Genomic DNA, 21,857 nt, shown 5'->3' with positions numbered 1-21,857 from the left:
ATCTCGAGGGATTCAGGTTTGGAGCTGGCGTGGCAGAGCTCAACCTGGCGTCTCCTGAATCAGTGCATCCTGGCTGCGATGGATTTTCGGCGACGTGAAAGAACGCGCACCTGCGAGGAAGCAGCGCAGGACGCGAAACCGACACTCGACTGTTGACTGGATGGGCAACAGGTTCTCCTGCTTGCCCTGGGGAACGTGACGATGACTGGGGAGCTGGAGTAGCGAGAGAGGGGCTGAGGAGGGAGAGCTGCATGAAGGAGGGGTGGAGGGGGAGGGGGGATGGTCAGCGAGGTAGGCAACGCCGCCATTTGCTCCTGACGCAGCATCCAGCAACAGGTTGTCCCCCGATGAGAACCCTCGTGAATGGGTGTACCAGCTTCTCCTCTCTTTTTCTTTCTTATTCCTGCGATCACTCTCACACACATGGACACATACTCTAGTCTCATATGACTCATTTGATCTTTTTCTCTGTTTTTTCATCTGTGATTTTTCTATATTTTTGTCTAGTTTATCTTTTATTTATTTATGTATAAGTTACTTTTAATGTTGTAGCTGGTTAAATTTAAAAGAATGTAGTCAATTGCTAATATATAAAAATCACTTATATTTATCGATGTAATATTCCTTTTTTTAAGCTGCTATAGTTATATATTTTTTTTTTTAGTTGTTTCTGATTTTTTCAGGCATTTTATACGACATTTTGTACTTATTATTGTGTAGATATGCTATATTCTATAAATGATTGTTTTAAAAAACTGAGTCTCGTTTAATTAATCATACGTACTGGTATTTATTATATCGTATTCCGATATAAGAGGATAATTTATTTCTTTCGTAGCTTCTGTAAATGCTAAGTTTTATATGTTATTTGTGGGATAGAATTTTTTAAACGTTATCAGATATGAAAAAATGTAGCTTTTATGTACAATGCTCCATTTCTGTATTTTAAATGATTCGTTTTGCACGTGACATTTGTTTATTTACTTTACGTTTAAATACCATTGAGCAGTAAATTAGAGAACTAGTAGTGCGTCATATGATTGTTAGTTGGAATAGTAGTCGATGAGGGCAGCACTTACCATGAATGAGAATCCAATGACATACCATTGAATGGCTTCAGGCCAATCCACAAACTGCCACAAATATAAACCACGACGACAGCCATCAATGGCTGGTATTAGTTCTGTCAAAGATGTGTCGTCTTACAGGAAGAAAGTATTATGTTTTGAGATAACAAAGGCCGAATATATTAAAAGGTGCAGTTAGTCATCAATAATCAACATATATAAATGCCACATTTACTTTTACCGAGATACGTCAAGCTGCTGATATTGTTATTTAGCACAGAACGTCAAAGATAACCTTAGCACCAGTTATCATCAGTAATATAAAGTCTTGAAATATAATAAATTTTAAAAAGTGCACAAATGGCCTGTCTTCTGCAGAATCAGGACAATGTTACCATAAAAATACCATCCACAGAGATCGTGGATGGTATTACATTTTACTGTATTGAGGTTAGAATCTCTACAATTACATGGGCAGTTAAGCATAGGTAAGAGTAAGGAAAATTAATCCAATTAGAAGTAATTCTAATTATTTGTTTGTTACTAATTGTACATTATTATAGGTACAGTGAGTTTGCTGAACTTCACGATAAGCTGGTATCAGACTACTGGGTTGATAAAGAATTGTTACCACCTAAAAAGCTTATTGGTAACAAGAATGAAGCATTTATCGAAAAAAGAAGGCTGAGTTTAGAAGCTTATTTAACATCCATTTATAACTATTTAAGAAAAATTATACCAAGGGAACTTGCTCTCTTTTTGGATTTGCACATTTATGATATATTTTTTATATTGCAAAGCATGGCATTAGAGTTTTTTACTGATGGTATCTTCATGTTGCAAAAATCAAAGAGCTATACATTTAATCCGATACAGGTAATCCAATGCAATAATTAAGTATTCTTTTAAACTCTTAATATTAAAATAACATATTTTTAGTTACATGCAATGAGTGTAAGATTAAAACAGCCATGTCCACCGCTGGAAGTTGTAGATCAAGAGTATGATTTTAGTCATGTATTGGACTTTACATCACATTTAACTAGTATTACGATACAAGGGAGCTCAACAGCTTATAGGACCAGTAATATTGATACATCTACATTACCAATAGAATTGTCAAGCTTTAAGATTGTAGAAGAATTAAATATTGATAATTACCCAACTGATAAGATTTACAACATGGGAACTTTAAGAGATACAGTAAAACAATTGAAAGTTACCAATACTAAATTAAAAAGCATTGTTGAGTTTGCAATGTGCGAGGAAGTCCACAAGCAGATCAGCCATGCAAATGATTCACATATTTGGATGAAAGTAACTCATTTGGATCTAAGTAACAATCAAATAGAAGTTATTGATGAAGCAATTAAGCTTTTACCACACATTGAATGCTTGACATTAAACAATAATTTGTTATCTGAAATCTCAAATGTAACCTTATTGCCACGGCTGTCACAGCTCCACTTATCATCAAATAATTTTTCATCCCTACCAGATGATTTACATACAAAAATGGGATATATTGTATATATAGATTTATCTCAGAACAAGTTGACTTCTTTAGCTGCTTTCTCAAAACTGTACTCTTTGGAAGGCTTAGATGTCAGTTGCAATCGAATAGAAAAGATAGAGGAAGTTAAAAATATTGGCCATTTACCATGTTTAGAAAATTTAAGATTGACTGGTAATCCAGTATCTACTGTAGTGGATTACAGAGTAAAAGTGTTGGAGCCTTTTGGTAAAAGAGCTGCTGAAATTTGTTTAGACAATGAGAAACCAAATCAAAAAGAGCTCGACACGGTCTCGGTTCACCAAGCATTGCGCATTGCTAGAGAAGGTAAATCACCGATATTTACTGCCTCAGATGCGTCTCTTTTTTCTGCTGAAGCACCGAGTATGTAGAAATAAATCTACTTTTTTAAACTTACTTTATTTTATTCTCAAAAGATATTTTAATATGGGATAGTCTACAATTTACTCTCATGATTATTAATTCTTTTATCGATCTTTTAATTAATGAATAATGTTATTGCTCTGCAGTATTTTATGAAAATTAAAATTTCAGTATCCAAATGTAGTAAGTTATTTAATAGATCTGGTTCTAATTTAATTAGTATTCTTAATTGTCTATGTGTTGAGTTTTTGTAAAATCTTATTTATCGTTATGAAATATGAACAAATTAAATCATAAGTATTGAGTCAAAGTTGTGTAACGAATGTTATATATTTTTTATAGAGATTCTACATGTACCAATGTAATAACATCTGTTCTTTACAGATAGCAAAATCGTTCGCAGTAAATAATTTTTTTGTCAACTTAACATTACTGTGATCAATTTTGCAATTGAAAAATTATGTTATTATATTTTTAAAGTATAGGTAAATAATTATCACTCAAATGTAAACGTGTGCTATAAGAAGGAAAAATATTACACAATTGTATGCAATGCGATTTTACCCCCCCATAAATTTTATAATCCAAACTCTTAAATTGTAAATAAATATTTTTTTAAAAAATAACTGCAAGACAGATCATTAAAATATATTAATCTATGCATTATTTGTTAGAAAGGTGAATAAATCAACCAGAAACATTTATTATTTTACTTTTATTTAAACTTCCATACTCTTGAATTATTTTAAACATTATACGCTTTTCGGAAATATTAAAATATTCATAAATAATATTAACCATATAATGCTTACACATACTAGGCATTGTGTTATAGTCTTTTAACGTATACCTAATCTAACACGGACATCATAAGTTATCATTACAAATGATCTTTCTCTATTTATGTATGATCATGAACCGTTTAAAGCTTGTATGGTGCATGATAGGCCAACTTTGTTATCCGATTAAGGATACTAGCTTACAAAAGATATAATGCTTTTATCAAACTCTGTCGTGAAAAAGATAATATTTTTATAAAGAATAGATTCAAAAATTTTTACATTACAATAAATAAGTTTTCGTGCATCCCAAGCTTGGCATAAGCCGCTTATTCGATAAAAACTGATAGTTTCATTTCGTGAAAAAATCTTTATACTAAAGTTTATTAAGCAGCGAAATTAACGCAGACAATTCAATGCGTTCGAGATGAAAGGGGATAAACCTCCAAACGAGGTTTAGTGGAAGGATGGAACAATGGGATAAATTTATTCGCAAAGATAGGCCATGGAAGTACGTAAAAAATTCAATCATACGCGGACCATCAGCATTAATTTAATTTTTTGTAAAAAAAAAATCTTTCGAATATTTTCCTACTATAAGATACTGCTCGATTCGTGAAAGAAAAGCTTAAACTTTTAATCAGAGATTTTACAGATTGAGACAACCGCCGAAGGACAGGAAAATGATTATAAAAAGGATTTTCTGGTCAAGGATCTCATTAGGGGATGATGATAGAGGAAAATTTAAAGCAGGATTTTGAAGACTAATTTCGATTATTAAGATTTACTGGTGGGCAATGGGAATGAGCTTTTCTCCCGCACCAATTGCTGGCAATGGAGCTTCTACGGTCAGTACACCATCTTTGCTGAGGGAAGATTTGATGCTCTCGGGATTGGTTCCTTTTGGCAACAGGAATTCACGGTTGTACTCCCTGTAGACTGATTTGCTTTCTGTTTTTTCCTCGTGCTTGGCGTTCACCTGGAAAAAAAATAATTATTTTTATACGACAGTGTTAATTTAAGCGTTCATCGAAAAAATGTTAAATTAAGCCATAAATAAGATTGATAAAGTGAGAAAATAAAAAGATTTTTCTAGTCGAGAAAAGGTAGATTTTTATATCATGTGGATCGAAGGGTTGAAAAGTTATAAGTTGCTTGACCAGTGAAGAATCGATACAACTTAACGTGATCGCGTGTTTCAAGCAATACACGCGTGGCACTTGACTTATTAATAAAGACGGATAATCGAACTGATGACCCAAATTCGTATTCGGTCAGAAAAGTCGCTTAGTCAGAAAATCATTAAGCTTTTCAAGAAAACAGAATTTTTAATTTTAACTATTATATTCGCACATTTGTAAAATTAAAACTTTAATTTTATAATAAATCTAATTTTCTACAATATCACTTCAATTTTGAATATGAGTTTAAAATGAAGTCTAGTTTAATGAGAAAGATAGAGATAGCGTATAATTGAAGGGAAGAAAATTATGCGAGAGAATTGGCAAAATGTCGAGGGTTTTCCATGAAAGTAGGTTATGGACACTGATAGAGCTAGGTCGTCAGTGTTTTACGGTTCTCGCAGGACGAAATTGGGATCAGTGGGTAAGCAATAAAGTCAGGAGGGGTAGAATGAAATGGAGGAAATAGGAGAAAAGGGAAAATGGCGACTCTGGGGCGCCGTTGCTTTTTCAACCCCATCCACTGTCTCCAGCAAAATCGATACTTGCGAAAAGGACTCTAACTTCTTTCCTTGCGCGCAAGTTCTCTACAAAAATTCTAAAACATACACTTTCCCTTGCTCTGTATCTCCCACATTCCTCGACATTTATCAAATTCCCAATCATACAGAAAAAAGCTCTTCAACATTAATTAACCAATCTATTATAATTATCTCAATTATTTTTTTAAACTTGCTTCATCAACACAGTTAATATATTAAAATTAATGCTTAAGGATTTGTAAATTTTCAGCACAAGAGTTCTTTAATCTAAAATTTTATTTTATCAGAAAGCTTTAACTTGTCTTAAAATCCAATTTTTCTTCGAGTATATATTACTACATATACTGATCATTTCCTCGTATCAATCCATTAACCTATGTACGTTGAAAGAAAGTAAATATTTGACAAATCCAACAAGAGTTTTTTCACATACACACTTTCACAAAGATTCACCCAAAGCCAATAGGATGAACAAAGCGATCGAGGTTTCTCCAGTCTCACAGTGTAAAAGAGTCTTCAATTTATTGCTTAGCCGCAAATGCAATTTTCCTCGAACGACGGTTCGATAAGGCAATTGCTTACAATTAATCAACCAATTAACAAGCTTCATCAGTCAATTCTTTTAAGAGAACACATTGGTTCTACAAAATTCCACTTGCTATTCAGCATTAATTTCTATATAATAGCTAACAATTGTTTGGACACGTACGACAAAAAAATTGATTTGCATAAATGCTTGAATAGGCACTCTATATTTTTTCTCAGTACCAAACCTCTACAATATTGCACGAACCGTTCAATCTGAATGCATTCCACACGTAAACGTGATCTAGTTTACGCAAAGAGCAGTCAACCTTAAGAGGATATTTTTTATATCTAATAAAATCAGAAGAATTGAATCCTCAAACGAGATGGAACTGATATTGCAAACTGAATGAATAAACAGGGAATGGTTCTTTTGAAAAATATTCTAAATAGCTAGCAAACTGATAATCTCTATACTGCATGAAACTAATTACAAAACCTGTCAGCATGAAAGATAACAGAAAAAAATTGTTTTCGCGATGTTATAGGTTCGGATTTACGCCTACACCGTTATCTTAATCGATGAATACTATCGGATGATTAGTGTGTTCGAGCATCGACTAATATTCCAACGTACTCGATTTAGAAATTCTATTCGAACTGATGACTTCACGTGACGAGACATTTTAATATCGATCGTGATCAGCGCTTTAATTGGACCGTTAAAATCGATAAAAAGTCTAAGAAAACAAATAATAAATTTCCTTTTTGAGCGAACTTGGCAAATAAAATTAAAATTTAGCTTTATTAGCGAAGGAAATAAAATTAACACAGAAATCTCGCCAATATTTAGCGCCGTGGAGCATTTTATATTTATGGAAATAACTTTTATTCTTCGTTCTTATAAGATTTTTGAAAAACCAGATGCGGATATCAAGTGGACCGTCGCGAGGCGAAGAATTTCAACTTTGGGGAGTCTACGTCATTTGGTTATATTTTGCGTTAATTTAGAGTGCGTGAGAATGGCCGTGGTATTTTAAGAAAAGTTATCCGGAGGATTTAGGACTCAGCTGTTGGCCCGAATTTCGTAATCGCGAGACCCATTCGTTAGAGAGAGAGAGAGAGAGAGAGAGAGAGAGATATGTACAGCATATAGATGGAGAAACGACGAAATGAAAAACTCACCGACTACCTAGCTACCAGGTAAATATTATCTTTGCAGTGCACACAAGTGACTTCTTACCGGTTTTCGCATAAATAAACTCCGATGGTGGTGGGGTCGTTACGTCACACGATAGCCCATCATTAAACACGGTCATCGACGTATTTAGAAATCGCACTTTGAAAATTAATGCGTCACCTTCACGGTTGGCCACAAAGCAATTGCTATTTGAGATTTCTATTTGCAGTTTAGTAATAGACTGCAACATCTCTCGTTTACGGATCTACTATATACAAATTAAGGCAGTTATTTTTCACGAGTGCTCGTACCATTGATGGCGAATAGCACATTTTTAGCTCCATTTGAATTAAATTGTATTTTGAATAAAATAATTTGTATTAAGTGAGCAATGAATTGGGGATGATCGAGCGTGACCAATGATGGGTTGGAATTGAAAAAATGCAGGTGCAGGGAATTTGGTCGCACCCAGATCGCGATGCACGCACGGATCGAGGCATCAGTACGAGCATCGGTGTTTGTGATGCGAGTTCGGTGGGCGAGGCTCTCGGCGCTAATTGCATTGCGTAAAACTTGCTAATTGCCCGTCCACTCACGTTATAGGTCTACTTTCAATAGTTACTCTCTCGGACCCTTGTGAGCACAATTTCTATTCTCCCCAAGCAAGGCCCACAATCTCTGCCAAAATAGAACAAAAAAAAATGGGTTTTTCGAAATGATTTTCCCAATCAAAATTATCCCCTGATTATCCATAAATTTACTAGACTAACGTTTTATTCGTATCGATAAAATATTTATAAAAAAATTTGTCGTTAAATTTAAGATAAAAATCTTTGAATCCTCTTGATGTTAAAAGAGTAGCACAAGCACAATTTCTATTTTCTCCAAGGCCCACAGTCACTGCCAAAGCAGGACCAAATAAATTGGCCTTCACCTTGCGAATCGACCGATCATCGATCGATCTCTCATCTCATCAGCAGTCAAGTTACACATACCAAATGCTTGCATGATTCAAACGTCGATCTCACGATCATTCCTCGTTCCACGCTCGTAAATTCTTTAATAAAATAATAAATTATTCCAAAGAAAAATATTACAGCTTTGAGAGAAGTCTACGAACGAGAGATAAATGAAAAATAAATGAGGTTTGAAATTGTATCAGCATGAGAGTCGCAGTGTCCAATGGTGAACATGTGGAGTACAAAGTCACGGATCTTGGGAAGAGTCATTAAAGCGATTCTCGTTTAAAAGCATGCAAGAGCTGGTTGCTTTTTGTGCGGAAATGCATGGAGGCAGCGTGTGCTCCGCATTATGGAAATGTGAGAGAAAATGGAAGGTCGAAGATTACTGGACGATAGTCGCAAACGCGTTAACCGTGTAGGTGCTATCGATCGTGGGTCGTCCGTGAAAGACGAAAATCGTGCTGGGTTGAAAAAAACAAACTTTACGAGGTAATTCTAGAAGTTTCGCGTGTGACAAAGAAAAAGAGAGGGGGGGGGGGGGGATAAGTAAACATGAGTAATAAGTCGAAGGTAATCCAACCCCAGATGGATCTAAACTTTCGTGGCGAATATCGTCTTACAACCTTAAACAACCTGGATTATGCAAAATTTATAATTAAACCGATACATTCCTTAATTTATAAAACATTGATAGTAAACTTTAACTCAGGTTTCATTGAAAATTTAATCAACTTAAACCAATAATTGATTAAAATCCTGTACAAATAAAATTTACGGGTATATTTTTAAAATTATGTTTTAATGATTTATAAAAATTTATTATGCATAGGAATACTCTCATGTGTTAAACAATTTAAAGTCAATAGAAGTAGTGTTAACAAAATCAGATAACGTTTGTGTTATAACAATGAAACAGACGGCATGTGTATACCTTAATTGAGAAAAGGACAGCGATCGAATGAGACCAGTCTGAATTAAACTAATCACATTAGCATTTTATACAAATCGGATTAACACTTAATGACAAGAGCTTCGTTAAACAAATCTGAATGACAAAAAATATTTTAACTATATATTTAGTAAATTTGACTAGAAATTTTGATATTTTGCTTACAAATCGTACATGGATGCGATATTTATAACAAAAAAAAGAATTAACCCTGATGGGACGAGAATTTACGAATTCTCTGGATAAACTAGGTCATCGAATGATTTTACAAGAGAAACGTCGAAGGTGTTCATGTATCGCCATATTGGCGAGGTATTTATAAAAAAAATTGGATTAACACTTACAGCGAGAAGTTACAAATTCTCTGGACAAACTAGGTCATCGAAAGATTTTACAAGAAACGTTGATGGGTTTATGTACGAATCGCCTCCGTAGCCATAAATTGGTCCGATTAACGTCTTCTAAATCGGTGGGGTATTTATAAGAAAATCGGATTAAATCGTGGAAAAACTTGGCAAGTGAGTCAGGAGGCTAAAAATAAAGAGTGGGTAGCTGGATGATATTCCTCGAGGCTCGAGTTTCTTTGGTAAATCATTGTCGAGGAAGTTGCTCCAAGTCAATTAGCCAGTTCGCGTAATACGAGACCCTATACGTTGGTACTTGAAGAGGATGTGGGTCAAAGTTGGATTTTTGCAACGAGTGTAAGCGGTTGTAAGGCATCAGTGATGAGGTGAAGTTCTTGGTTGAATTGCAGCGAGGTTTTCAGCGAATTCAATTAAGTGGACCAGGGAAGAGAGTAAAAGGCTCGCTTGAAAACGTGGGTAGAAGGTGACGTCATGTACAGAATAAAATTGAATGCCTCGCAGAGTCTGGTCTCCATTCTTCGTCTCTTTCCTTGCCTCTCTCTCTCTCTCTCTCTCTCTAACTTACAGATATACACATACAGAGAAAAACATTCTCTCTTTATACCCTTCCCCGTATACTTCTTCCCTGTTACCCTCTCCACTATATCTCGATCTTACATAAATCGACCTTGGCCGGGCCCTTTAAGGACCGACAAAGACTCGGCCTGAATTCGCTGGACCTTGACCACGATAAAAGCCAACCTGCTGCTCCTCGTGGCTTCTTTATAATTCCCCCTTCGTCTGCGCCACTCGAAAATCCATGGATTTCGCCATAATAGGGCAATATAGCTGCTTCGACGTCTTTAACGATCGTCAACCGATAAACAACACTCTTCTCTCTCCGATTCACAGCCTTGCGAGGCACACGGAAAAATACTCCGCTGTTGTGCTTTGGCTAGCTTGTAAAGATTTTGTCGAGATTTTATATAAGTTTTGATAAAAAAAATTTTGGGAAATGATCTTGTTTGAAAAATGTAATCTACTAAAGGGATATTTCGAGATTAAAATTAAATATGAAACAAGTTCCCTGCTAGGAAGATTAATTTGCATAGAAATCCGTTGATTTGCGTGGGTGGTAGGAGTCCAACTATCTTCCTGGCGTTCTAGAAATGATTTATAGTGCAATGACCGTTCGACTTGGTGCAACGGTAACCTTCATTTTTTCTTCTACAATTCACTCGGTGAACCCGAACATGCGGTAATTATAATTAAAAGCTATGCTATTTCTGTACAGGCATTATCCAATTGAAAAATTGTCTGTTTTTTTATATCCTATTTTCAATAACGAATATAGATACCGATTTGTCGAAAAGAAAAATATTTGGATAGTATTAGTAAACTGGGTATTAAAAATAAAGAACGATGTTGAAATATTGGCAAGAAAATGCAATAAAGGAGAACAAAATAAAAAAGAGAAAATCAACAGATTTAGCGTTCCATTTAAAAATACAAAAACGAATTGTAGGGTATAAGTTTTTAAAGTAAAAGCAAACTAGATGTTTTTGAAAAGTTTTTATCAGTTTGTATCCTAGTAAAATATTATATTTGTCTCTCAGCACGTATGCATCTTCTTGCACAACTTGGCAAGATTCGAAACTGGTACAGATTTTGCGCAATCGATTTTGGTCGCGTGCAAACTGCAAAGTTCGGTTGGAACTCGGAAGAAAAACTTTCGTAACTTATTAGAAGCTCGTTTTCCCTGCTAAGGAACCGGTTGGAATTTTACGGCACTTGGCCGCTCATTACTGTCACTCCAAAGGTCTTTAGGCGAGATGTGGAGCGTTCTAATTACTGCAGTGACGTCACTTCCCCGCCGGAAGTTAGGAAATGACGTCACGCTATGATAATTAGAACATACAACATTGGAGTAAATCGGCCCTATAAGCTGTAATAAAGGGCATGGCGTGAACGTATTGTTTGAAAAGCTTTAAAATGTTTTCTTTTACAAATTGATGAATAATAGTAGAGAACAGTTGACAGAAAGCTTGAAAATTGCTATTGTCGTGCACAACGACTGTTCCCATCGCACCTGGCACGCATAGTGTCAGGAACATTCCTAAAACGTTCGTGCATGGTCTCTATTTGACACGTTGGATCATTTCAGGAAGATTCCTGACACTTTATGTGCTATACTGTCACGTTAAGAATAGAAGTCGTAATGAGAGACATTTATAAAATTTTGAAATAATTCTACGTTTACATTAAAATACATATCCGTGCATGATTCAAAGAGAGAGTGTAAGGTGTAATATAAATTCCTGAAAAAATCCAGACACATAGTCCAAAATTCACGAGTGCACAGTTATAGAAAAAATGAAGATATATGTGACAAAAATAAAAAATATAAAGAATTATAGACAAGATTGCTATTTTTAATACTCCAGTATATGGGACATACTGCAAGTGCCAGGAACATTCCTGACACATTCGCCTGTGTCGCACTCGAAAATTCTTCCCGCAGCTCTTTTTACGGGATACTCGATTCCTAAATATATATATATATATATATATAGTACTACATAACAACGACGAATGCAGACAGAAAGTGAGCTGCCTCAGGCACCGATGGACCAATGTTTACTCGAAAATGTACCGCGCAGCTGTCACCGACGGAGTTCCGTGGAATCCAATTTTCCACGGAGCACTCGAGCCAAAATTTCGAGATTGAATCGAGCGCTGCATGTGGTGGCTTCGAGTTTCTTCGCTGGCATGCTATAGTTTGTGGCGTCTCGTCCAGAAATAACCAGCAACGAAAATAGCTTTACGCCAACCGTCACAGCAGTACCCTGATGTGCTTCAACCGGAATATAATCTTTCCCCCCTGCATTGTAAACGATCCGCGCGAGCTCCGATGAATTTAGGAGCGAATTCACTAAAAACCCTGACCCAACGCCTCTTTCGCTTTCAATAAGATTATTCCCTACTACGTCACTATATCCACTCCCAGATTCCTCTGAAAATCCATTAGCATAAGTGCACCTCGCGAAAACTAAGGAAATCCATCGTGAATCAATTTTTCATATTACTGAATTTGTTTTGTTTGAAAAATTTCGTGGAAAATAAACGATTAAGAGATACTCGTATGTATTTCGCACTTTCTCCATGGTATTTTGGTGCTTTCTTGAAAAACATTTCGGAGGTAAAGTGTTATGCCAAGAAGACATAAAAGTAAGACAGTATAGAGAGCATGGAAATAAAAGTGTTGAATCAATGGTAAAATTAGATGTTTCAGAAAATAAACGAAATTTTTGTTTCTTCAATTTTGGTGGTCGATCGGTGTAGAAATTATTTTCTCTTGCAAGATGAAAACTAAATCAGAGATTTTACTCACAAGAAGTTTGTTGTCGACGGTTTTCACGACGATTTCTTCGGGTTTGTATTGGGACACGTCGAAACGGAGCTTCAGCATCTTGTTGTCACCTTCATCTTGGATGAGAGGGCTGTTCAGGCCATCCAGCCAAGCGTGAGAATCGTGCTGAGGGCTCAGAGAGCTATTCTGAGTAGACTGTTGCGTGGTGGTGCTGAAAATAAAAATTAATGGTTAACGCAATACTGCATTTTGTACATTATTCTTCCACTAAAAAAAAAACATAAAAACAAAAATTTCGAGCGCTATAACGTTAAAAAAAGGTGAAATAATATGAGATTCGGTGCATCCAGATGACCTGAACTAATGTAGAGCCCTGACCAACGTGACTATACACATATACAATGACAATTTATGAATGCTTACAAAATAAACAATAATGAAGCATCGAGTAACATAAATTAAACCTTACAACCCCTTGACAATAAAATTAAGATTAAGTACATAATGAAACGACAATTGTATAATTACGTGGTAAACTAATAGCTAGATCGAATTTTATTAGCAATAACATAAAGTTGAAGATTGAGTCATTTGTGTTCAAGTAGCCTAATCGAGGATTCTAAGCACACTGATATGGAAATAATAGTATTCATGTGTTCACAATATCAAAGCGTGTCCTTTCGTTATTTCATTTCTAATTTTACACTCTTGTATACATATTCGCCCACGTCCTTATTCTGATTGTTCGTCTACGAATAAGGAAATTTCATGAGCTCACGCGCTTCTCAGTCTCTATACAAGTATAGTTACAATCAACGACAAATAATCATTCTATAATTACGCGCAACACTTAATTAAACATCCAAAATAATCACGACGCACGAGGATGACCAAAGCAGAATGAGAAAAAATTGTAAATAAAATTAATCACAGCCGAAGACAAAATAAAAGAGACTTCTATTTATTTTTTTCTTATATTTTCAAAAAAAAATAAGACACTCATTAGCTATCGTCATGCATATCAAAGCAAGCGAGCTTCATAGCTGGGTGAATCCGAAGGGGGGAGGACAGGAAAACGTTGAGAAAGGTTCTAAAGAAGTGGACTTCCTTCTACGTTCGGATTGCCCAGACGCTTTCACGATGACTATCTAAAATGAAGGGACGAAAAAGAAGCCTCTCTGGTCGAAACAAGCCCGAGCGAATGCGAAAGCTTGACAAACGATTAAAACACCAGAAAATAAACACAGCTTGACGTACGAATATTGCGAAAAAGCGGAAACGAGTTTTTGTCAGTAGCATTATTTAATAATTACCATAAAAATCAATTCTTTCACCCAACAAAAGTCACTCAACTACGATTTCCGATATTTCGCTTATCGAACAAATATCAACATTCATGCCAAGCCATAAATCTTTGCTAACTGCCTGTATACATATAAGGAGGGAGCGAAATGGTTTACAGATAAGAAATAATGCATTGTGGTGCTGGGAGTATAAATGAAGCTAAGCTAGTTTTCGTATACACTATATAATTAAATATAATATATATCTCTAAGCTAAATGGTTCCTCTTAAGCGAGATTGTGCTTCCAATGCTTCTGATAAACAAGCTCGTCTCGATATTGATTGCAGGACATACATACACTGTACAGTTTTATAATGAGTGATCGAGATTGATAGAGTGCGTGAGGAAACCATAAAAGAGAGAAAGAGAACATGGTTCTCTGGCTTGAAGTTTTCTACGGTTGCGTCACCTTTTGAAGCTGTCGAACGCGGACCGCTTTGGCGGTGCTGCAGGGTCGATCTTGTCCCAACCTTCAGTCTTGGAGGTCGTTGAGGTGCGATGCTCGCTGCTGCTCGTGTGGTGCCGACTTCGCATGGTTAATCAGCCAACCAACCAACGTGCCAATATGGACAGCCAATCGTGGTAAGGCGCAAAGAAATCGAGCAAGGAAGAGGGGACATTTTATTGATGTTATTATTGCTCCTTTGGCGATTTTTAAACGCGTTTCTTTATAAACTGCTTTTTCTCTGATCCTCTCTTTTCCATTGTAACAATTTTTATACCATTTACCATCCCCATTCTGTCACTCTTTTTTCATCTTAATTGCTAAATTCTTAACTATATTCTGTGTCATCACACTGAATCTTCAATTGATTTATTCCTAGTATTATTTAACAATTTATTATTCTTAATTTTTAATTATAAATCAATTTAGGCTTTTTTCAAGGTAATCTATACGACAATTTTTTATAAATTATGGAATTTATATATACAACGTTAAGAGGATCTTTTGGCAGGTGATTGTTAATGTAAGTATATTTATAGATATAGAAGGAGAGAAAGAGAAAGAGAAAGAGTGAGAGAGAGAAAAGGAGAAGCCAATGTAGTTAAAGAATTCTGTACCTGTGTAAGAGAGGCACACACCGCAAAGCTAAAGTCACACTCTTTCATGCTGAGTGATTCGTTAATTTTGCATTTTGCTTTTGTATCACGAGGTAAACCTATGTCCTATAGTCGGTAATGAGTAACTCTCTTTTTTCGATCGATGCTGCATTTTTATATAAAGAATAATATTGTTTAGTCGATTAAACCTGAAGCTTGTAGCTGACCTGGCACGGTCCCCGCACAGGTGGATATATTTAGAATTAATCTTGTATACTGATATTATACTGCCATGGAGAGAGTTTTGTTAAACCGATAACCGGAAGTGGCATGGATCCCCACTGAGGTCAACGACCCACGCAAAGATTCAAAAATAGTGCCAGGCTACCATCTCTATCCAACTGTAGTCTAGCTTTGCGCATGGTGGTGTACTCTCCAGAAGTTTCCTTTCACTGCGGGAGCACCAGAGCTATTTTAAATCAATCTTCGTCAAAACCTTTCCCTTATCACGGGTCGAAAGATTTATCTTTCACACCCAATCACCCAATAATCATCTGGAGAACCAATTTAATATCCAGATTGAAACTTTGTTGTATAAAAATTGGCCACGTGGTCTCTTGATGAATTAAATATTTTGTTTTACAAACAAATGTACGAAAGGAGCATATATTTTGTAGAGTATAAAGAACAGATTTTTAAATATTCGAATTAATTTGTCGATTTGGAGCAGTGGTTCGAAGAGGAAATATTTTGTGATCGGGCCAATATTGAACGAAGGGGTCACGCGAGTTCACGTTTTTCTGGTTAGTGAATCGGTGAACCGACGTGTTACCTGGTGCAGATGGGGATGGTTCGGTGGGGGTGAATGGAGGGGTACGCGTGGGAGAACAGCCTAGAATGCAACAGACTGCAATTACCCGTAGCACGATAGGTCTGGTCTCGTCTGCAAGGGTCATTGGGGTCAACCACGATTCCAAGAGGTCCCGCAGGAAGCACTAGGAATATGACTCATTCGACACGGATCCTCATATATAACTCAATCGCTACGACGAAATAAATATATTTCTTATACTCGTGTGAAACATCAGTCTTGTTATCTTAACTTCAATCATTATTTATAGTCAAATTTTTAATAAATAAAAATTCTAAAAATTTCTTTCTTGATCATAATTAAATAATTCAAGGAATTTAATTATTATTCTGTAATCTTCTCGATTGATCTACACGCGAATGATTTATCCGCAGTCTTGGTAAAATGTAAATTTCACGAGTATTTATGTAAGAGGAATGATAAAAGAATGGTTGTATCGTCCTTGCTCGATTAAAAAGAGAAGCAAGAAAGGTGATCGAGAATCGACTAGAATACCCTTAATGCTAATAAGAACGAACGTATTCGGTGCTCGACGACATTGACACCAAAACGACCATGCTTCGAGTGACTAACTCGTTGAAATGGATAGTGATGTAGATGGGAGGGGGAGGGGGTGAGAAATAAATGGTCGAATGCAAAGAACACACCATGCGTGATCCATTACTAATAGGTAGAAGACGAATCACGAAATCCTTTCGTGCAATTTTATACCGATGTCAGGCCACGACATCTTAACACTGTTTTCTATCGAGCAAACAAGGAACTTCATTCATACTCCAATTAATCATTCATTTCTTCCAACTCATTAATCTTTTAACTCTGTACTAAGAAATGCATAGAGTTTTGTCCCACCCGTTATAACGAACCAATTAAAAAGTTTCAGTGCTCTTTCAATTTTACATATTCTATAGTTACAACATTCCCAGACGTAATCACAAGAATCAATAACTCTTTGCAGTTTCACAGTTTTTCCCAGTATCAATATTCTCGTACTAATTACAGAATATTTCTTTGGAATCAAGAAACTCTGCTCGTAAGACATTAATTTTCCAAGATTTTTTTTATCACTCTAATTCGTCCTAGCTGAGATAAAAAGCAAGAGTGTGGTTCAGTAATTTGTGTAATTATTATATTAAATTTTCTGCTGATTCATTCAACAAGTGCAGAACGAGGTGCAAGTAATATTCAGAGCGATCAAGATACGTTAACCTCGCTGCTCGAGAGTCCTACAGTCCTACGCTCAAGCTCTGCGTTTCAAGTGATGAAAGAAGTGTTGCCACAACCAGCCCAAACGTGCGAAAGCATCGTGAGAATTATCCGCTTAGCAACAAGCCTAAAGAAAGTACAGGCTCAACTTCCGCCTGACTCCCAACGATCTTTGGCTATTGCTCAAACGTCTTGAATAACAAATCGTCGTTCTTTCTGTCATTCAAATCTCGCATGAATTAAATCTGTTCGGTGTAATTCAAAAGCGAAACTCTCCTCTGAGAAAACCAGCCGAAGTCTATCCAAGTTATTATTCGATATAACAAGGCTATAATCACTGAGAAATTTCAAATCAATCAAAAAATTGTATCTCGAAATAAATCATGAGAATAATTATAATGAATTATTATAACTCATTTTTTATAATGATAATAAATCAATTTAATTGAATTTTTAGACACTTGTATCGATTGCTTAATTACGATAATTTAATTTTTAATCTAAATCGAGTCTTGCAAGTTTTTCCATATGTGTAGAAGAGAGATACGGTGTGTAGAATGTATTTAGGTAAATAGAATAGCAGACGTTAATGCGTGTAGTTTTGGAGCACGTGGTTTTATACTTGGTAGAGAGCTATGGAAGCTTAATCTTTTCCAAGCACGCATCATGCATGACTGCTCAAGTGCCGTAATTTCGAAAGGGTATAAGTAACACTTGACAGTGAAGCGTTTGTCTGTGAAAGTCGAGCATTCGCCACGATAGCTCAAACTTCAGACACGAGTCGTGCACGCTAGAATCGTAATTTACACCTTTTTGAACAATTTCGTGGTTTCCAAATCCATCCCAACGTGCCCTTTCACGCCTTTTGTGTGCTTATAGAAACTCCAAGAAAATTTATAGCCTTGTTGAATGATTGATATAAACCTCCCTTTGAATGGAAATAAATTATAGTTTGGAAAACTATCGTTACCGAAATTAATTTTTTTTCTAATTATCGAAGATATTTTTTATTATTTCGAAATTTATTTCTACCTAGCTTTAATTTTTTCTTATCGATTAATTAATATTATATAATAAACTTAAAACGAGGAAAAAATTTTTAACTGAAACGCAATAGCGAAGATGCGCGGTGACGTTTTTGTGTGTATACACACGTTTGTCTATTTGCGGTGATCCGTCCCTGAGCGCAACCAGTTACGTCAGGAACACGTGACTGCAAGGATTTCATAATTGAACACATGTTCGAAACTCGCGAAATTTGATAATTGAACACCCACGACTTTAAAAGGGTTAAATTTGAAAAATAATAATTAAACTGAATAGTAGTGTGAAAAAACGTACAACGAAAAACTTAATTATAAAAATTAAATGACCTATCGTGTAACAAATGAGGTGGTTTAATCATATGTGAAGAGAGCAAAGCAAATTTTATCGACTTCTTTTCAAACCTGTCACATACCGACTGCTGAGCACTGTTTTGTGTTTATGGGGGTAAAGGTCATCGTTGATTGACAGATTTGCAAATTTATGCATCGCGCGAAAAGGTTGAAAAATCGAGTAGAGAAGAAACGAGAGTTCTTGATCTTGACGTGCAACTGACTCGGTGTCGGACAAATTACTGCGCAAAACAAGCTGATGATGGAAACTAGAGGGGGAAGAATCATGGAAGCTCATCACCTTAGCTACAACGCGCGGCGATAATTTAATAATTCACCACGCGAGACAATTTTTAATGAAGCTGCACACGTGCTGTCGTTATTTGCTGTCAGGGACAAGTTAATGACATTGACGCGGGCTAAAATCATGGGGGTCATGAACGCAGACCTGCTCATCGTTAAATTTAAAAAAAATAGTTCGTTAATTTCTTTATTTAATTTTAAAAAATAGACAAATACTAATTAGGAATCTATGAAGGAGTAAAAAAATTAATTCACTGTTCCACACAATTTTTAACGAAGCTTCGCGTGCTGTCATTATTTGCTGTCAAGGACAAGTTAATGACAGTGGCGCGAGGCAACATCATGGAAGTCATGAACACACCTATTCATCGTTAAATATAAAAAAATGTTTCATTAATTTCTCCATTCAATGTTGAAAAATAATAAATACTAATAGGAAATTTGATTAATTAAAAATCTATGGTGGATGAAAAATTGAGAATGAAATACTGCGTAAGGGGCGAATCTGGCAAGTTCGTCGATGACTCAGGCGATGATATCATCCGAGATCGTCGCACGAATTCGGGGGTACCCCCTCCCCCATCACCTACTACCCTTATCGATCTAGCCATGCCTGGTTCACTGGGAAAAACACCCAACGCGATTCTTTAACTTATGCCACCCTTGTTACATGACATTTTTACGACATTGGAATTCATAATACTCTCTATTGTGCAGTACGACTCCTAACGTTAATCGAGAGCTTAAATTAAATTGCACGAACCAATTAACTTTCAACTTTAATACACAAGACACGCAAAAAAATAATTTACACTTTTCTTAGTACACGTTTGCATATAGTTATCATTAATAACTTGTAGAGGGCTGGTATTTTTCCATGCAAACTTATCCATTTTTTTAAGTAAAAATTATGCATATATGTAGCCTAATCTGAGTAATACAAACGGCAAGTTTGTCAATGTCCACATATGTGGCAACACTGGCCCTCTAAATGTTAAGAAATGTCTGTAACGCAAACAAATCTTGTATCATTTTGTTTCTATTTATTTAACATTTAATTTAAAATTATATTTATATTATCAATATCAGATTTTTTAAAATTATAGTCAAATTTAAAAATAAAACAAAAATTATTTTATCAATATCATTTTCTATCTAAAGATTTATAGTTGCAATAACTATGATATATGAATGAATACGGTGTAAATCGTAAGAAAATAGTAACGAACTGTTAACCATGACCGAATCTCTATAAATACGAGGCTCGAAATTCGGTCGGAAAAAAGGCAATATATCTGTAGATTTATGCTAGAAAAGAAGACACGTGTTCCGGGAGCCCGAGCCGGTAGTTTAAATAGACTGGTGCTGAAGAATCATCACGAGACTCCAAGAGAGCTTCTGTTACCTTGTAAAATTTCTATTTCAATATCTCACAGGCTGGAGAGCAAATAACATTAACGTATGTCGTAAAGCAATTTTTTATGAACTTCCCTTTACTTATATGGTTTGACTATAGAGATTTATTTCGTTCGTGCGTGTTGGTTTATATTAGAGACGCAATACAGGCACTGCCAGGTCAGGATAGTTACATTTCCACGCATGTGCAGCGAGTTTTCTCAAATTCCCACTGCAACTAAATATTTTGCACAATCCATAAGCAAAAATTTATTTTTTCTTGGATTCAAAATGCAATTAAATATCTTTACTCGCGGTTTCCATGGATTTTGACTCGTACCGTTCCTTAAGAACAAATGAAATTAGAAAATTCATCCAAAATGTTGGTGCAAACGCAAGACTTATCTCATCATCTATTCCAAATCTGTATTCAAAGCTCGTAAAAAATTTACGAATATTCCAAATGCAGCATCGATCGTTTTTATTTTAAGCTCTTTACTCACTCGAACACTGTGTTAAAATGCTGTTACAACCCTCTTTTGCATACTATCGTAAGTTATCACTGGAAAGATTGGAAAAATCAATAGTATAACGCGTAAAAATGGATAAAAATTTGAGAAGCTTTTTGGAATAAAACAATATATGTAAATCCAAATATAGTGATAATAGAACAAAAAATTATTGTTAACTCTTCAATTATAATAAACAAAACAAATTTGAAATATCAATTTACTATATAATAATTTACCGTTTACTTATGACCATATAAAAATTAATTAATCATATATAAGAGTAATAAAAACGCACGTTGTATAGTTATTAAATGCAAAAGAGGGTTCAAGCTGAAAACACGCTCGATAAGTTAAAGCTAGGTTTCCGGCAGGAGAAAAGCCGGGTTCAGGACGGTCAATGTACCTTGTGGTGCTCTTAAAGAAGTTGTTGCTCTCGCGATTCATCAGTTCGCTGCGGAAACGTGACATCTCATCTTCCATTTTCCTCATCTCAGCATCGAAACGCTCCCGAATGTTGGAGAATTCGCTGTCAATTACGCTAAAGTCACCCAGCTTGATGGGAATGTTGCGCTTAATACCACTATCGGCCATTTTTTCCTTCTTCACTTTTAGTCTCTGTCACAAAAATCCACAAAGGTCTTCTTCTCTCTTCTTATCGGGTAAATCACACGCTGAGTACTACGCGACTCTTAGTGAATCGAGAAATTTACTTTGACGAACGTTTTTTTTCAGCAACGCAATCCCTGCTCTCCAAAGTCTCGTGTAGGAATGATCGCGGCTCACGAAATGCTCCTTAAATAGTCGTCGTGAAATCGCTGAAGCGCTCGTGGGAGTTCGACCGTTTCCGCTGCGCGTTTCGGTCATCTCCGCAGCGGCGAACATGCCGTTAAACGAAACCGAACATTCACGAAGTATTTCGCGCTCAAAATTTCCCATTTAAATCTCCCACCGTCTAATTTTTCTTTCTACAATAACACGATTACTCTAGCTGGTACAGTCACTGTAAAAACTTC

At 35.8% G+C, this 21,857-nt stretch overlaps 2 protein-coding genes across 5 annotated transcripts; one reads left to right on the top strand and one right to left on the bottom strand.

The window, feature by feature from the left end:
* The first annotated feature begins 1,158 nt into the window (after positions 1-1,158).
* Positions 1,159-3,640, top strand: LOC136775229 (nischarin-like). Its single transcript, XM_066729806.1, has 3 exons — positions 1,159-1,555; positions 1,631-1,943; positions 2,007-3,640. The coding sequence occupies exons 1-3, from the start codon at positions 1,428-1,430 to the stop codon at positions 2,970-2,972; spliced, it is 1,407 nt and encodes a 468-aa protein (XP_066585903.1). The 5' UTR covers positions 1,159-1,427; the 3' UTR covers positions 2,973-3,640.
* Positions 3,641-3,660: 20 nt separating this feature from the next.
* LOC136775235 (heat shock protein beta-1) lies at positions 3,661-21,608 on the bottom strand. Of its 4 annotated transcripts, none has more exons than XM_066729818.1 (4): positions 21,248-21,608; positions 14,550-14,666; positions 12,818-13,007; positions 3,661-4,722 (listed from the first exon to the last, which is right to left on the bottom strand). In XM_066729818.1, the coding sequence occupies exons 1-4, from the start codon at positions 21,433-21,435 to the stop codon at positions 4,528-4,530; spliced, it is 690 nt and encodes a 229-aa protein (XP_066585915.1). In that variant the 5' UTR covers positions 21,436-21,608; the 3' UTR covers positions 3,661-4,527. The 4 variants fall into 4 exon arrangements, with proteins under 4 accessions (XP_066585915.1, XP_066585908.1, XP_066585931.1 ...); XM_066729811.1 differs by lacking the exon at positions 21,248-21,608 and adding an exon at positions 18,718-18,947; XM_066729834.1 differs by lacking the exon at positions 14,550-14,666.
* Between the last annotated feature and the right edge of the window lie 249 nt (positions 21,609-21,857).

This window comes from Prorops nasuta, unplaced genomic scaffold (assembly GCF_024137725.1).
Source record: "Prorops nasuta isolate Cenicafe-Biocafe unplaced genomic scaffold, Cenicafe_Pnas_1.2 PNAS00002, whole genome shotgun sequence".
NCBI lineage: Eukaryota > Metazoa > Arthropoda > Insecta > Hymenoptera > Bethylidae > Prorops > Prorops nasuta.
Note: the sequence above shows the minus strand (reverse complement) of the source record. Positions and strands in the feature narration are given on the sequence as shown.

Coding starts and splice junctions, on each gene's coding strand:
- LOC136775229 (XM_066729806.1), top strand. CDS start 1,428: ATGGCCTGTCTTCTGCAGAATCAGGACAATGTTACCATAAAAATACCA. Junction 1,556..1,630: donor ACATGGGCAGTTAAGCATAG/GTAAGAGTAAGG, acceptor ACATTATTATAG/GTACAGTGAGTTTGCTGAAC. Junction 1,944..2,006: donor ATACATTTAATCCGATACAG/GTAATCCAATGC, acceptor ACATATTTTTAG/TTACATGCAATGAGTGTAAG.
- LOC136775235 (XM_066729811.1), bottom strand. CDS start 18,932: ATGAGCTTCCATGATTCTTCCCCCTCTAGTTTCCATCATCAGCTTGTT. Junction 14,667..18,717: donor AAAACAGTGCTCAGCAGTCG/GTATGTGACAGG, acceptor AACCATGCGAAG/TCGGCACCACACGAGCAGCA. Junction 13,008..14,549: donor GCGTTCGACAGCTTCAAAAG/GTGACGCAACCG, acceptor TTTTATTTTCAG/CACCACCACGCAACAGTCTA.